The following is a 16,390-nucleotide window of genomic DNA, read 5'->3' on the forward strand; positions in this document are numbered from 1 at the left end:
AAATCCTTTTTTTCTTCTAGGAGTCAAGTTCCAATAAGGATAGATTTATTAATTTGAGACGAGTCTTATAATTTGTTCACCTAAGTAATGATTTGTTTGCGCTTTAAATACGGTCCACAGGTTAAGTTTATAGGCCCAAGCGTTATAGCTCCCGGTCTCTTCACCGCTTCGTCTTCATCTCCTCTGCCAGGTTGTTAAGGAACGACGACGACGAGGAGGAGGCCGCCCGCGAGAGGAGGCGCCGGGCCCGCCAGGAGAGGCTGAGGGCCAGGGAGAACGACGACTCCACCGGGCAGCCCGACAGTCAGGTCACGACCAACTGCCACAGGTGAGCAAGTACAACAGTAGTACAAAAACACGGCATAAACAGGTAGCAGGAGAAGCAGATGGGCTGGTGTTGTTTTTTTTTCTGCAGAAGCAGAGGAGCTATCACTGTCATACAATCCTGTGCAGCGACTGAGGTTGTACCTCATCTCTAAATAATCTAAGGGAGTCCCTCTCGCGTGAGGAAGACTTGTCAGACTAAAGAATTCAGTCAGTACCTTCCCGACTATCGGGGAAAATCTGCAATAGAGAAACCATATACGGAAAATATATACAGTCTTCCACTCACGCACAATTTCAATATATTAAAACACACTTGACCTTATTAAAAGTCATTTTGGAGGTGTTCCTTAGCGCTTGTTCTCCAAATAAGCGGCAAAGCGTGCTTGCTTCTAGCCCCTTGTCACTCCCAGTTGAGCTTACCGTAAAACCTACACATACAACGAAATAGAATTAAACGTAGTATATCTGAACACCAATTTGTCAGTTGATGCTAATTTACGGTTAAGTACAATGTCTCTGCTTAATGCGAACAATTGACCGGAGGTTAGTTAGTTCGTTAAGTCGTCTCAAAAGACGCGACGGCCGATTGTTGGGCGAGTCCGCTGCTATCTCAGAGAAAATAGCTATTCATCCTTTCCGTTCTTCAATCCAACTTTTCTACTTCAAATGTATTTTCGACCCGACCCGTAGTTTTATTTTCAAGCGTTTTCTGCGGTGAGGACCCGTCAACGGAGCCACGTCGTCAGCGTTTGGCTGGAACGGACAGGTCCACACCACAGAAATGTCTGCTCCCGGCTCTCCGGACTTTGATTTCTTTAGCAGCACTCAGCATCAACCTGTGGACAAGTACTTTGTCAAAGGCCTTTATTTTGTTTGAAAAAAAGCTGTTATTTGAGGTGCTAGAGCGAGGTGCGCACATAGCAATTTTGAAGATCTCAACCAAGACCCCACGCGTGACAAGACAAGCGTGCGCTTACTGCTCTTATCGCGTGCGGCGTACTCAGCACGGCACTCCACACACACACAGACCTCCACCGGCAATCGTGAGTCTTTTCCTCCAAACCAGATTTGTGGTGCAGAAAGAAGATTAACCCACGAGGAGCAGCACAGGGCATCAAGGCCGCCGGAAAAGAAAACAGTAGTCGAAGAACAAATAGAAAAAGCTGCGTCGACCACGGATGTAACGATTTGCTGAAAATGCTCCAATTAAGCCCGATTATCAGTGTTTCCATTCAGAAAGGATCAAGTCGCTTGCTCCATCTTTAAAGACTGCAAAAACAATGGGGAAGTGACGCTTGTCCAGTTAGCTGTCAAACAGGAGGCATCTTCTCCTCCCCTTATTTTTATTTTACCAGGAAGATGATTATGGTGAATACGGCAAACCCCCGTTTATCAAGTTGAATTTCGTGTAACCAAAGTCTGCCATCTTAACGCTAAGACGGGCTAACGTAACTTAGCATAGATGTGACAATAAATCTAAAACGGCAAAGACACAGCGACACATCCAAAAAGCATAAAGCAATACTCAAGGGCATTGATTCTTATCTGCTCTGTGGGAGCAATTATTACTGGAGCTTAGTCGGGCACCTTCTGCGCTACATCTCATCGCCGAGTAGACTTGGGCGCTGGCCGGAATGTCGCGGTACGGCACGGACACCGTCTCGCCCTCTTCCTCGCGCCTCAAGTTCTTGTATTTTGTCTCCCGACAGCGTGACAGAAAGCGTCTCAGCCAGCCACTCTTTCGGCGGGTGCGGCGAGGAAGAGGACCAAGCGCTGCTGGACCGCATGGCCAAGCGCGAGGAGCGCAGGCAGCGTCGTCTGAAGGAGGCGCTGGAGCGACAGCAGCAGTCGGACGAGACAGAAGGCTACGACGGCGGCAGCGGGGAGAAGAGCGAAACGGCGCGGGGGGAGGAGGAGGAGGAGGAGGAGGAGCAGAAGCCTTCCTCTTGGTGTCGGGAGAAAACGTACAGCTCGAGGAGAGAGGAGAAGGAGCCCGAGGTGGCCAGAGAGGAAGAGGAGGTCGCTCCTGAGGAGGAGAAAGTGATGGAGGAGAAGCCAAGCAGATCTTACCTAAGAGAAGAGGCGAGTCATCTGTTGATTGAGTCTTTTGTAAGGATTTGACTTCAATAACTAGCCGTGCGATGATGTTTTGCTAGGAATCAAGTGACGAACCCAACATAGAAAAGCAGGTACGCACACGCAACGGGAGTTCCTGTATGTTTCCTAGTCACACAAGTGTGTTAATGGCCCTTTTTCATAGGAGCGTGCAGAGGAAGGAAGTTATTCAGTAGTCAGTAGAAATCAGGCCGAGGCAGCAGAAGTAGCGGCCGACGGGGCACCCCAGGGCGCTTTTATAGACGTCAGAGCGCGTAAGATACAGAGAAATGACAGCGATGGCGACAATGAGGTGTGTGAGGAGAATCAGGTACCTGCGCGTGTCCGGCACAAGCACGCAAAGTCACTCAGGGACAAGCCAATCTCACTCAGAGATTCAAACACATGAAATAGTAGAGCGAACCCCCGCTAATTGGCGCTTCGTCGCACAATTTTAAGCCAACGTTCGTTACGCGTACAGGTTGAATTGTCTTTTATTTTCGGAGTCATTTTTGCTGTAAACTCTAGCCGGTAGTGACATCAACAGCTCGACACAAGCGCACGTCGCCTCTAACTGTGTAAACAAGAGAGTGATAACAGGCACGAAGAAATACTTGAAAGTGTGTTTTAATAAGTTGAACTGTGTTTAAAATGTGCGGAAGAGGCTATTAACCGGCTAACGGGTTAGAACGAGTCATCGGCAGCTCATGTAGTATGAATGTGGTAATTCTGAGTTTTTGTTACCGTTTGATCCATAAAGCTATTGAAGGCGCACCGGTGGCATTACGATGAGTTTTAATGAGCGACGGTAGGCTATATTGAATTAGCTGACATCTAACGCGACTTCGATATTTACGTTTTATATTGGGTATTGTTTTTTTGTGACAGCGGCGTCTTGGAAAAGTAATATCGTCCCTCTGGATGTTTCGCATACATCGAGGACTGACAATAACCGTGACTATTTGCGTTCCCTCGTCTCGGTCGTCGTCGTGCACATTTGCGTTATGATCCTGGTTCGCTGCCATCCCGCCAATTTATTTGTACACGGAGAGAGAGGTAGTAAAGGTGGCCAGATTTGACCAATCCGACCTTTCACTACGGTGCGTGTCAGTCAACCTACGGATTAACATCGATCACGCATTCCTGAATTCCAGACGTTTTTCTGGCGAGAGGCCTGAAATCAGGTCATTGGAATTCAGTAGCGAAGCTCTGCGCCTACCTCTCCGCTCACGAGCCAGCGCTGTCGTCAAAACAAACGCGTGCGCTCTCGCGAGTGGGTCTTCTGCACGGAGGCAACCGATCAGAGGAAGGGGGCGGTCTTAGCCAAATATGGATAAAACGGATACAAAACCGGGTCAAACAGAAGTCGCTGTCAGAGGGGCTTTTTTTGAACACGAATGACAAAACCACAGTGTTTTTTTTATTATTTTTTTAGGAAGTGGACACTTTTATACTAAGTCCATGTTAGCGAGTCACTCTACGGAGGTGTAAATAGCCAAAATACGGCACCTTTAATCGGTGTGGAAAAACGATCCCTGTGAAGCTTTGAGGCAGAGCTTTTGCTTCACAGCTTTTGTGTAATGGAATCATAGCAGTTATTTCCATTAGTCGTCGTGTGGATTTTTCACTCATCGTGGGTGGGTCTGGAGCGCTTTCCAGCAATAAACGGGGGTTCACTGTGTTATACGTTGTTCAGCGCTGTACCAAAATGCTGAAATTAGCCAGATGGCTCGTGTCGTCACTGTGGTCCGCACCGCTGAAAAGTGAGCCTCGCGTGTTTTGAAGTGTAGCTGTGAGGTTAATGCTAAGCCTCGCAGAGCAGTCACTGCTGTCATTTCTATATATATATATATATATATATATACACTTATTTTTTTGCATGTCTTCCACCAACGTGAGCTCTATTACATTACAGTGACTTTTGCTTCAAATACTCTCATTTGCTACATACGCTGGGCGTTTCATGAAATAGACTTGCACCCTCTAATGATGTCTGCCTTTACAAAGACTACAGCAGTCCCACTCATTAGCGCTCAGGCCGCCACAAAGGCGTAACTATCGTGATTTAGCACAGCGACGACTGCATTATATTGCAGATGCATACAGACAAACGATGTCGCAAAGATTATTGTAGACGCGCAAAACTCCCAAACCCCAATATATTTTGTAGTAAATGTCACGAATGTTCCTGGAGCTCACAGCGTGCAATGTGATGTTTGTGATGCGATTGTTTGCGTGCGTGTCGGTGCAGCAGAGGAAGCAGAACGGAGGGCTGCATGATGATGATGATGATGATGAGGAAGAGGAGGACGCTATTCCCAAACAGCACAGGAAACCCGAGAGGACGCTCAGGTACGCACATGTGACGTCACCTCCTTTGGAGTCTTCGTTTCCGCATTCCAAATATTCATCAACATTGACCCAGTTGAAAGTAAACATCATATTTACATGAGGGTGTGCTCAAATAAATTTGACATGATCTGAAGTAACTGCACGCCCTAGTCCGCAGGTGTCAAACCGGTGGCCCGGGGGCCAGATCCGGCCGGCCCCATCATTTGATGTGGCCCGCGAAAGCAAATCCAAATGGCTAATTGTGTTCGGTGTAATACCACGGAGATATTTGCAAGCGTTTCTTTGTTACCAATCCCCCTTTGAAAAGAAATGTAATTGTTGAAAAACATGTTTTTATAGGCTTCTGATTTGAAAAGCGGTTATTCATCAATGTGTTGTGTATACTGTAATTACAGCGTACGAGGTAATCTTTCATTCATACGGGTCCACAGTCGTACGGCCCTCCGAGGGAAGTCGTAACTGCGATGTGGCCCGTGACGAAAATGAGTTTGACACCCCTGCCCTAGACAAACGAAAAAGATTGATCAAAATTCCAATAATTGTATTAAAGGTTTTTAACCAATTTCATGAAGCTTCACAAACGTTGGACATGCGCACCGCCTGTTACGCAACACACATTTTCCTTTTGGCCTTCTTAGTTAATTTTTTTGCGCTATGTGCAAATCTGCATTCCAGTTGGTCTATCTCTATTGACCTTCCTCCAAAACGCACCCTGCGCACTGTTGTTTGACTTTGAGCACATTCTAACACACAAAATGCCTTTTAGTTGCTAGTGAATGGCATTCTTTAAACTGGAAAAAAAGAAAAAAGTTAACCATTAAAGTAACAGGAGAGTTAAACAAATCTGGGGGGAAAAAATTGAGAAGGGTATAAAAGTATATAATTTTCGGGGGGGGGGGGGGGGGGGGGACAATGTGTATTATTCAGATACAGTACTTTTTAAATACTTTTTGTTGTGTTGGAAATCAGTGGCACACCTCTGCGACCCTCATCTTTGGCACGGATCAAAATAACTTCTCTCGATTAAATATGCGTAACATGCAACTGGCCCCAGTGCACAGAAAAACAACAGTGATATTTAATACAGTGGGAAATGGTGACGGTGAAAAGCAGATACTGCAGTGCATGATTAATGCGACTCGTATCAGTTGTGGGAAAGCGCCGCTGCAATATTCTCCATAAAGGTCAGTTCACCGGATGAAAAAAAAAAAAAGAAGACTCACACTTTAATCTGAAATTGCAGGTGTTTGCCGTTCAAGCTGTTATTTAAGCATGCTCGCGTTGCCACGGGTATGAACGAAATAATAGAAAGGCATATTTCAATCAGATTTTAAGTAGATGAGTCGTGGAGAAAAGCTGGAAACTTAAGACGAGCCGTAACGTTATCTGGAGAGGTGTCGTGTGCACACGTCCGCCGTGAAAGCGCCAAATCCCTTAAGCGCGCGTTGAAATATTCCGATCGTATCGGGTGTCAAACTTGTCGGCGCCTCCATCTCCGCAGCGGAGGCGGCGCGCGCTCCCCCGAGGCGTCGGCCGACGACGCGCAGGACGACGACGACGACGGCGCCCGCTCGGAGGCCGAGCGCAAGCCGGAGGAGCTGAAGCGCCGCCGCGACGACGCCGAGAGCGAGGAGTCGGAGCGCATGCGGCAGAAGCAGCAGGAGGCCGAGGCCCAGCTGGAGGAGCTGAAGAGGAAGAGAGAGGAGAGGAGGAAGGTGACGGAGGAGGAGGAGAGGCAGAGGAAGCAGGACGAGGCTGAGAGGAAAGCCAGAGAGGAGGTACAGCAAATCCCATCGGCACTGTCACTCCGATATTATAGTTTTGTTTTGACATGAAATACGGTGATCGAGTCTCATTAGAGAGCGTGATTATCTTTGTAACCGCATCATTTTGATAACTTGTTGTCATTATAGTTTACCGCAGTTTATTATATTCCTAATTTAGTTAGATGTTTGCCATCATCGTTGCTCGGTGTCCTACTCACACAGCTGCGCATCGTCCGCGTACGCCCCCCCCCCCCCCCCCCCCCCGACCACCAGCACGCCTTATCCTCGTCGTCTTGTGTCATTTTAATCAGGCCTTTTGATTTGTAATTAAAAGAGGGCCCGCGGATAGACGGAGCCTAATTAAACGAGACAAGGCCGCTCGGAGACGGCCGACGTGCCGCCGAGCGCCGACGCTTTCTACGAGTACACGTACAAACGGTTCATACGCTAATACTTTGCAAGGGCACTTTGCGGTGTGCACTTTATCCATGGCCCGCTCTCACTGTACAGTACGTTCCAGACTCAGCCGCAATAGGTGAAAATGTAGGATATAGAGAGAGAGTTAAACACATTTGAAGTTATTACAACGCGTTCCAAAGTATTCTTTAGCACCTGCAAAGCATGTCGCTTCAAGGTGTTTATTCGTCACTGTAAAGTCGAGACTTAAAACAAAAGCACATAAACCATTTCGTATTCGGTCCGCGAATAAGACGCGTGTGTCGCTCAGGAGGAAAAGAGGAAGATGAAAGAGGAGATCGAGAGGAGGAGAGCAGAGGCGGCCGAGAAGAGGCAGAAGGTGGAGGACCCGACGGACGGCGAAGGAAAACCCTTCAAGTGCGTCAGCCCTCGCGGCTCTTCCCTCAAGGTCAGTGGGTTTCCCGCCCGTTTCAGTCCGTACGCTCGCATTCCCGCCAAAACACGACAGTACACCTTCTGAATCACGCGCAGATGAATAATAATAGTTTCGTGAGCCCATGCATAATGCTATTCATTTTGTAGTTCATCCGGTCCGGCGGTAGATGCGTTAATTGGCCGACCGACTGAGCATCGAACTAACAGTAAGGAACAGCTGTTAGTTTTAGCTGTTCGTTCGGTAGCTGAGGCCATACGTTCCAGTACACCCCTTTTTGTAATGCTAAATATGTGCCTTGGGTAAATAAATGTTAGGAAAACACTGAAGTAGGTGAAACAAAAACACGAGTTACTCCTTTCACAAGCCAATCAAGTTCAGAAAATGTTGTTTTAAGGTCCAACGAATAAGTTTCATACGGAACATTGCTTACGTATGGCCACTATTTAAAAGCGAAAAGAATACGTATCCCTATCTTGCTGTCACCTCCCAGCGGAATAAAGAGAGTCCCGGCAGGGTCGGCACACATTATCGGCTTTTAAACGGCACAAGCCGCGGTCGGCGCGCGGCAGATAACGCGCAGCCGCGCATCGCGGGGACGCCAGGAGCGCCTGGCTGGCGGGGATGCGGGAAAGCGATTAGGGTTAACAGGATTAGCGTAACGCCATTCGCACGGCCGCAGCTGTTAAAAATGCGTCTGAGAATGGGGAATTTCCTGTCGGGGAGTATTTTGGGAACTCCCACATTCGTTCGTCGCCCATTCCAAGCCAAAGAGAACGACAGGGACCCTTCGGGTGCAAATTTGTGTCCTTGAAGTCATTTTTTTTACGTGCGGACGAGTCCTTTCTTAGCCTCGCGCCGTATATCATAAACAATCCTCAGAGATTCCCACAGGCAGCAGTGGGGAAATGCTCGCTGTGTTTTTTCTGTGCGTGCGGCGTGTGTGTGTGTGTCATAGCATCGGTGCAGTCAGTGGGAACAATCAGCTGCATTGTGCACCGCAGGTCAGCAGACTGCGCTCATAGAGGAGGATGTGTGTTTAACGTTCATTAGCCAGATATAACGCTATTTACGTTGTGATTATTGAGGGTTAAAAACACGTGACTGTTCCCTATTCGGAATTGCTCACATAAGGTGAGAACACAATTATTGTGTAGAACGCCACTGGAATATTTATTGGTAGCTTTTGTTTTTGTCTTTATTTTTCCCAGATTGGAGAGCGGGCTGAATTTCTCAACAAGTCAGCACAGAAAAGGTCAAACAAAACACCTAAGATGGACGAACAAGTTTTTATTTGCACTTGTAAATCTCGCGGTGGCGTCCAATTAAAAGAATGAATTTCATCCCGCCCCACACCACAACAGCACAGTAAAGACGTCCCCTTCTCCCGTGGTGTCCAAGATCGACAACAGACTGGAGCAGTACACCTCGGCCGCTCAGGTGAGCTTTTTAAACGCGTATCCATTTTTACATGATTAACGGACCACGTTGTCATTGGATCGTACTGTCACCGGTTCACTTCCAACGGATTTCAACTGCAGGTATGTGTGCGTGTTTCCATTTGAAAGTCTGTGTCAGGTTAGAAACGAGATGTTTATTTCTCTTTGCGTTGTCGGGGCAGACGCAAGCGCGTACACGTTGCCAAAGGGTACGTCCCATCTGCGGCGTCGGCGATCAGATTCCGATCCGTTTCCTGATTCCGATTTTCCATTGACGCTAATCGTAAACTCTGTCTCGTCCGTGTCGGCTCGATTTCCATTCATACAACAGAATAGTACATATTTGTCACGTTCAGACATATTTGAACACGAAAAATACCAGAAAAACACGGGGCCCGACGGGCTGGCGCGTGAGCGAGAGCCGTGGCTGACAGCTGCTTCTGCACTTGAAGGGTATTACAGCACGTAACCTGTAAAAAGATAAAAAGTAGCGTCTACAGTATTTGTGAGATTTTGCGGCTCGGGAAACACCGCATCAGATCAGGAAGGCGCTCCCGACGACGCAGCCGCCGAGCGTATTTGCGCCGGTTCGGTTTGCGTTTGGTCCTCCCAAAAAGTGTGGAGAATTGAATTCCAGCCTTAAAGTTGACGTTCCCACGTTCAACGCCCCGAAACGTCCCACCCGTCCTCCAGCCGATCCTGCGATTCAGCTACTCCTCATTCGGATTCCTTTGGAGTCAGTATATTTTGGATTGGATTCGCGAAGCGTCGCGCTTTGAAGGCAGGGATTTGTCACCGCCTCCGCCGGCCCGAATTCATCCCGGCCGACTTTGTCGCCGCAGAGAGAGAACAAGGAGTCCCGATCCCCTCGCCCGGGAGCCGCGGATCTCCCGGCGGTGACCGACAGCATACGAAACATCAAGAGCATGTGGGAGAAAGGCAACGCGTTCAGCTCGCCGGGAAGCGGCGGCAGCGCCTTCAAGGTAAGGGGTTGGCGCATCGTCGGCGGAAGGGAGGCACCGTTTTCAGCGCCGCATCCCCACCTTTCGCCTCCGTCTAAGCAGGAAGCAGCCTGTGATCAAGACGGGCGTGGCCGGCCGCATCAACGACTGGCTGAATAAAACCCCCGAGAGCGGCAAGGCGGCGGCAGGGAGGCCATCGGTAGGTCGTCTCCACGGCAACGCCCGTCGTAACTAAATCGGCATCCGGTTAGCATTCGTCTTCATATCGACCCGTAGGCGCCATCGATGCTCCTGTCATACTCGACGTCATATATTTATTACGACAGTTCAAAAAATGAAATGTATGCATACACGTGTGATTATTATACGCACACACATTATGACTTAATGAGATCCAATACTGGAGCTCATGCCGAGATGCCGCACGAGCAGGCCAAGTTAAAAGGAAGGCCTCGGTCAATAAAAAACAGCTACTTTTCGGTGACATCTGCTGGCCGCGCAGCAGATTTGTGCAAACGCGGTTATCGGACATACGCCGAACCACCGTTTATCGCGGATACGTTCCAGATCCGCCTGTGATACGTGAATGTCTGCGATACAGACCATATAATAGTTTGTATGTGTCGTTTTACCCCTCCCGTGCGCTTTAAGCACATTTAAAATCACACACTCGTCTTTAAACGGCCTCTTCTACAGACGCGGAGGCCGTGAAATGGGAACGATACCTCACCGCGATCGTGTGTCCAGAAACAAAGCAGTGATTTGAAAACGGGCATTCTGGTCTTTATCAGGCGCTGCCGATTTGTGTAATAATCGTAAGCCTGAAATAGTCTTTTTTTGGGGGGTGGTGGGGAGAAAAGAAACGGGGGCATACCAATAATCCAGGCGGCGATGAAAAGGCTCTCTCTTCGGGCCTCAGGACCGTTGACTAAAAGTCGGGTTTTGTCCCGGTTCAACGACCTCTGGCACGTATTCCTTCTAGTTATGGACTTAAAAACGACGTCCGCGGAAAAAAAACTCCCCCACAATAGACGACGACGTATTTGATTTCCAACCAGTTTTGGGCCCACCAACACTTAGGTGGAAAATGGGCACGAGCCCGCCGACGGAAGACCACATTTCCTCAAACCGGTACTCGTCGCCCCGGCGAGCGAGCGAGCGATCGATTTCCGCCTATAAACACGTGTTTGGTCAGTTTTTTGTCGTCAGCTCATCTTTGAAAAAGAGTTTCGGAAGAAGACGCGACGCGGGTGTTCGCTTCGGTCGATGCGGCAAACGCCAGTCGGCACCATTTGAAATGATGAATTTTTTGGAGCATCTAAAATTTGCGACCGAACATAAATTTGGGGCGCATTTGCGTGGACGCCACCGCGCGAAGGTATACGATAGCAACGTAAGGTACGATACCAAATGGAGCGAAGCGGCCTCCGAGGTGGGTTTTTTTGAATTTCCTGAAAAGCGGCGGTCTCGGTAGGTACGAGGATTCCGCCCGACGGCGGAAAGGAAACGGGCACGAAAAACCAAATGAAGACTGTTCTACTGGAGAATGTGCAATATTATCAGCAGGACACCAGAGCTCAAAAGAAGCAAAAATGTGCAATTGGGAATTCCAAAAATCTAAACAAAACAGTACAGCGGCGCCGTCTTATCTGCCAAAACTTCCTTCCTCTCGTCTTCCCGAAGCCGCGCGTCGCGTTCGGCACCTATGACGCGTGTTTATCTTTCAAGGACCTGAAGCCCGTCGACGTGACCAACAAGAGGAGTTTATGGGAAAACAAAGGCTCCTCTCCGGCCAAGGTAAGGTTCACTTGAAACTGTCTCGTCCAGACTCCAAACATTAGGTATACCCGCGTAGTTTAATGTGTTCCAGCGTAATAGCCCATCCATCTTGTTTGTATTCCACCGACGAGCCGGAGACTATCCCGCCGCACCGCATTCCGAAGCGTTCGTCAGCCAATCGCGAGGCGCATGGACAGAGACTCCGCGCTTTGCTTTTTAGCCACATGGCGCATATGAAATTGTAAATATAGTTAAGTATTAACGTTAAAACACAACGGTGTTTGCGGCGGGCCTAACGTAAGAGTATAATGTGTCGCACAGTTGTCAAATTGTATTATTATGACATCAGCCGTAATTGTTATTGCGCAACATGTTATTGTCCAGATTGATACATACATACTGTCAATACATCTACTGTGTGTGTATATGTTTGTTTGTGTTTCTCTTTAAAGAACTTTCATAGCTAGTCGATATCGCCATTACAATCTGGAAAAAGCCCGCTGAGGTAAAGCAAATGATAACAACAACACAAACTGTCTTGCACTTTGCTTCCACCCTATCGTTTGCTGTTTTTATCTTCACCAGTCGGACACAGGAAGTGTTATTTCTGTGGAAATGAGTCGCCCGTGTGGGATTAATAATGAAATACGTTTAATGACTCAGCATTGTGTTACTTTCCAAAGAATTGGAAACGAAGACGCTGATTTTATACAACAGAGACAAAGTTGTTTTAAAAGACGAAGTTCCTTTAACACCATAAATCACGAACGTCCCGCAAAAGCAACGAGATTCCACCTTAGCGTAAACCGGGTCTCATCAAAGTGGAAATAAAAAAGCACAGCGCATATTCTTCACCGACGGCACTTTCACACAGAAATCTCTGCTCCGCTTCACCTTTTTATGACCTCAACGGAGCCATTGTCGACAACATCCGCTTCCGATACAGGCAATCGGCACCGCCGCAGTCGGGGTTATTATCGTCAGCTCGCAAACACGTCAGCCGACACGATCGTACTGTCGCAAAACGGACGTCCGTCCCACTCGCGTACACGTCGGAGTCGCATTTCCCTCCTCCGTCGGCTTTCTCGGCACGACCGGTTTACGGGCTCACTCGACGGACGACCGCGACGACGAATCGGCCGATTTTATGGGGCGATAAGTTAGCTATGTTTAGAGGATCAAAAACGTGCCTTTTTTTTATAAACATTAAAATATATAAAAGCTGTTTGTAAAATAAAAGCTTTGTCGTAGAGTAAAAAAAATAGTAAAGGACGCAATATTGTAAAACAATCAAACGTTCTACCTGTACATCCTTATTTATTTGATTCATTACCTATTTTGGAAAGGAATGGACCGATTCATCTGTTATCCTAATTGGATTCTGCCCGAAAAAATGCTTATCGGTACGGCTTTAACCATAAAGGCTCATTCATTCTCCCGTTTGTGTGGCAGGTGGCAGGAAGAGGCGAGAGCAAATCAGTCAGCAACGGTGAGTCGGCACGGCGAACATTCGGTCGGCGTGGATAAACGTACCGTAATTTGTCGCGTATAATGCGCATTTCCCCCCCCAAAAAATGACACACGGGTATAGGGGAACATGAAAAAAAGCTGTACACTTTGATTCCAATACGAGGGGGGTACATACGACCGCATATATGTATAGTTGTGCTCATAGGTTAACATACCCAGGCGGAATTTGTGAAATATTGGTGTTGATTTATTTATTTTGAATATGACAGATGACTGAACAACAACCATTATTAATTTCTTTCTTTTGTTTTATGATAATGCTTTTCTGAAACGCTTGACAGTTGAATTTGAATCCCATTGAAATAAAATTGAATGTGTTTGGCCTGGTCCTTCATGTTTTCTTTAAAGAATTGTACACATCTTCCGAATTCTGCATGGGTAATCAAACATATGAGCACAATTGTGTGTTTTTTTGGTATAAGTATTATGTGTTCAAATAAAGTCCAAAATCCAGATAATACTTGATGTTTTGGTCATGCGGGTAGAAGCAAAATCATGCGATGTAAAAATGCGTTCTACATAGGTAGAAGGGTTTTCCAGAACTTTGGGGGTTGCGTATTATACACCGGTGCGCATTATATACGAGAAACGACGGTAGTAGTCGTATGTATCGTAACCGCAACGATAGCTGGAACCACACGCAGGTAAAAAGCACAATGAGAGATACTTTCATTCTTATCTAATGTGTTTGCAAAAGTAGTATTTGTTTTGAAAGCGGTGGTTATTTGAAGTTGCAGTTTTGTACAACATCGCGGCGCATTGTCCTCCGCGCAAAGTTTGGGCCACTCGTCGTAACCCTCGACGTGTCCGTTCCGCACCCCAGGTACGGGCCACTGAAGCCCAGGAGGAGCCGCGACCATCCCAGCCTCGGGCTCGACGACCAAATATCGACCACAATCCCAAAGAGGGACCCTGAGAAAAAGGAAGAAACAAAAAGTGTGCGGGGGGTGGACACACATCTCAGCATTGTACACAAACATGACTAGGTTTTTCCACGGTGGCCACTTTAGGTGCCTTTGCACGTTATTTGCTTTGTAAAAGAAAGCGAATGCTGTGAAAATTGGATATTCCGACGACGAAATCGTAAAATGTAATTGCAGTGAAGTTGAGAGGAGATTCCTAAGTTTTCCCAGGGTGACACCCCCTCGTAAAGTTTCATTCCATCTCTTTTTAATTTATATTTAAAGCAAAAGCTTCACGCATTTTACGATTTTATTGCAACACGAAGATAGAAATATAAGCACTTGTAGAGTTTAGCCGGAGTCACGTTTATCACGTCTCACAATATCGCGGCAACGGTCCGGGTCACGTACAGTACGTTAGCGCGTATACGGTCATCGTACGGTATCTTATGTAACATCCTTACTTATACTCGCAACAAAATTCTATTGTTGCTTTTTTAAATATTTTTGGGGAATCCATGAACATTCCACCGACACAGTGTCGTCATACAAAAGGCCATTGTGACTTTTTCTGATCTTATTTATGTTGTGATTTTTGTAGCTTCAGACATTCCTCTTTAAAGCAGGTGCACGTGATGCCTTCCAACTTTTTATATGTAAAGGTAAGAAAAAAGGCAAAGCGGCCATTTGACCTTTGACTTAAAAGAAAATCAAAAGAAAGTATGGCTTTTACGCACGCTCGAGTAGAAATCAGGGCGCTCCCGAGAGGACGAGCCGCTACGTACTTTATCGGGCCTCACGACGGCGACGAGAAGATTTTTAACGAGGATTCCTCAGTCTTAAATCGCTCGGATGGATTTCAGTTCCCGCTCCGAAGTCAGACAATCACATTCCACGGCCTCCGAAAAGAGCAGGACCAAAATATGTTCTCCTTTCCGAATGTGTTTGAATGTTTGTTTTTGAATGTTTTGTCCATGTTTCTTTTGTATTTTCACGCTTAACCAGCAAGTTTGCGAAAGCGACGTAACGCCGCAACACGCGCCTCGTCTTACGTCGGTGTCCGCGAACAACATTCCCAATGTCACGCACGCTTCCGAGCGGACGAATGTTTTGAAAGCATTGTACCACTGTCAACTAGCAACGGAAATAAAGACATTTGAGATCGGACACGTTTGGTTTGGTTCTTGGGTCATTGGGACGTCGCGGAAAATCCGCGGACCGGGGCTAGATCCGACCGACCAAACCGTGGATCCCACCTCTTTGCTTCATTGACCTTTTTGAATGGTAGCGTACGCTGAGGTTCAGCACACCCTCAAAACAGGCCAGAAACGCCTACGATTAGCGCGCAATATTAACGCGACAAATCAAAGTTAAAGGAAGGACGACGCAACAAAACAGTCGGGGGCCCAGTAACATCATTTTACGAGCTAAATGAACCCACGCGGTCATTAAATTAGGGAACGCCGTCGCGCTATCGGGGTAAATAGACATCGCCCGAGTCAACGTTGGTGCGTCCACACGTCACAGCGTACCGTTTGTATTTTGTTTCAGGTATCATTCGCACAGACCTCGGCTGACCCCGCGGGCCGCCCGTTTGCGGTTCCTTAGGGCCTTTTCCCAGGTCCAGCGCTCTTAACCCCACGCGTGCCAAATTGACAAACGTTTAGCTTGGCTCTGCGTCGGGGTTGGGTCAGCAGCAGTGTCCACGGCGACGGCGCGCGCTTTCACAGACCCCGATTATTTGAAAAAGAAAAAAAAGACTCAAGCCGATTGTGAAAATGGGCAATTCATAAGAACAGACTGAAAATTGGCATCGTTTCGCCCTCCGAGCTGCGCGGGATGAATGAAGTCGATATAGCAGGCGAGTAGCCGCGATGATGATTTCCAATTTGAGATGACATCATGAGACGAAGCAAGAGGATTCGGAGGTAAGAACAAGCATTGAGCCGCAAGAAAGATTGCCAAGAAGCCATTTTGTGATGCAGAAATGAAAGAATCCTTTTATTTATTTATGTATTTTTTGTTTTGCATTCATAAATGTTGACAAAATGAAAAGAATGTTAATTCCCACTCACGTCTACTGGATAGCGACGAATCAACCGACAGGAGCGCTTGGACGCAGCTTGGACCCACTAGTGAAGCAAACAAATGAGTGCGGAATGTACTGTTTTCAAATGAAAAGTAACACTCAGCTGTTGTATATGTTTGAAAGCCCTAACTAAATCGAACCACAGACGAGAGAAAAAGTACATGCAGTCCAAATTTGGTAACGTTGAACTGGAACCGTTCACAACTTTGGCCACTTGAGGGCAGTACACAATGACGTTGCAATGCCGTATTTGTGTTTGCCTCTATTAGTGTTTTGTATTGACTTATTTGGTGAGCTCGT

The 16,390-nt window shown here is 47.3% G+C and overlaps 1 protein-coding gene across 13 annotated transcripts in view; it reads left to right on the top strand.

The window, feature by feature from the left end:
• The window catches only part of cald1a (caldesmon 1a), a 156,473-nt gene extending 141,305 nt beyond the window's left edge, over positions 1 to 15,168 (top strand). For 6 of the 13 annotated variants that reach the window (XR_009786596.1, XR_009786594.1, XR_009786597.1 and 3 more), the window contains 13 exons: positions 191 to 328; positions 2,037 to 2,409; positions 2,484 to 2,516; positions 2,588 to 2,734; positions 4,673 to 4,773; positions 6,275 to 6,551; positions 7,267 to 7,404; positions 8,601 to 8,644; positions 8,754 to 8,829; positions 9,671 to 9,989; positions 11,519 to 11,587; positions 13,022 to 13,058; positions 13,923 to 15,168. Coding sequence is in view for 1 of the 13 variants with exons in the window: in XM_061762500.1 (XP_061618484.1) it covers positions 191 to 328; positions 2,037 to 2,409; positions 2,484 to 2,516; positions 2,588 to 2,734; positions 4,673 to 4,773; positions 6,275 to 6,551; positions 7,267 to 7,404; positions 8,601 to 8,644; positions 8,754 to 8,829; positions 9,671 to 9,811; positions 9,897 to 9,989; positions 11,519 to 11,587; positions 13,022 to 13,058; positions 13,923 to 13,936 (1,681 nt within the window). In the remaining 12 variants the exon portion in view is untranslated. Of the gene's footprint in view, positions 1 to 190; positions 329 to 2,036; positions 2,410 to 2,483; positions 2,517 to 2,587; positions 2,735 to 4,672; positions 4,774 to 6,274; positions 6,552 to 7,266; positions 7,405 to 8,600; positions 8,645 to 8,753; positions 8,830 to 9,670; positions 9,990 to 11,518; positions 11,588 to 12,021; positions 12,075 to 13,021; positions 13,059 to 13,922 lie in introns of all 13 variants that reach the window. The other 7 variants (XR_009786586.1, XM_061762500.1, XR_009786587.1 and 4 more) reach the window with 7 other exon arrangements.
• The last annotated feature ends 1,222 nt before the right edge of the window (positions 15,169 to 16,390 follow it).

The sequence above is a fragment of the Phyllopteryx taeniolatus genome, chromosome 22 (assembly GCF_024500385.1).
Source record: "Phyllopteryx taeniolatus isolate TA_2022b chromosome 22, UOR_Ptae_1.2, whole genome shotgun sequence".
Lineage (NCBI taxonomy): Eukaryota > Metazoa > Chordata > Actinopteri > Syngnathiformes > Syngnathidae > Phyllopteryx > Phyllopteryx taeniolatus.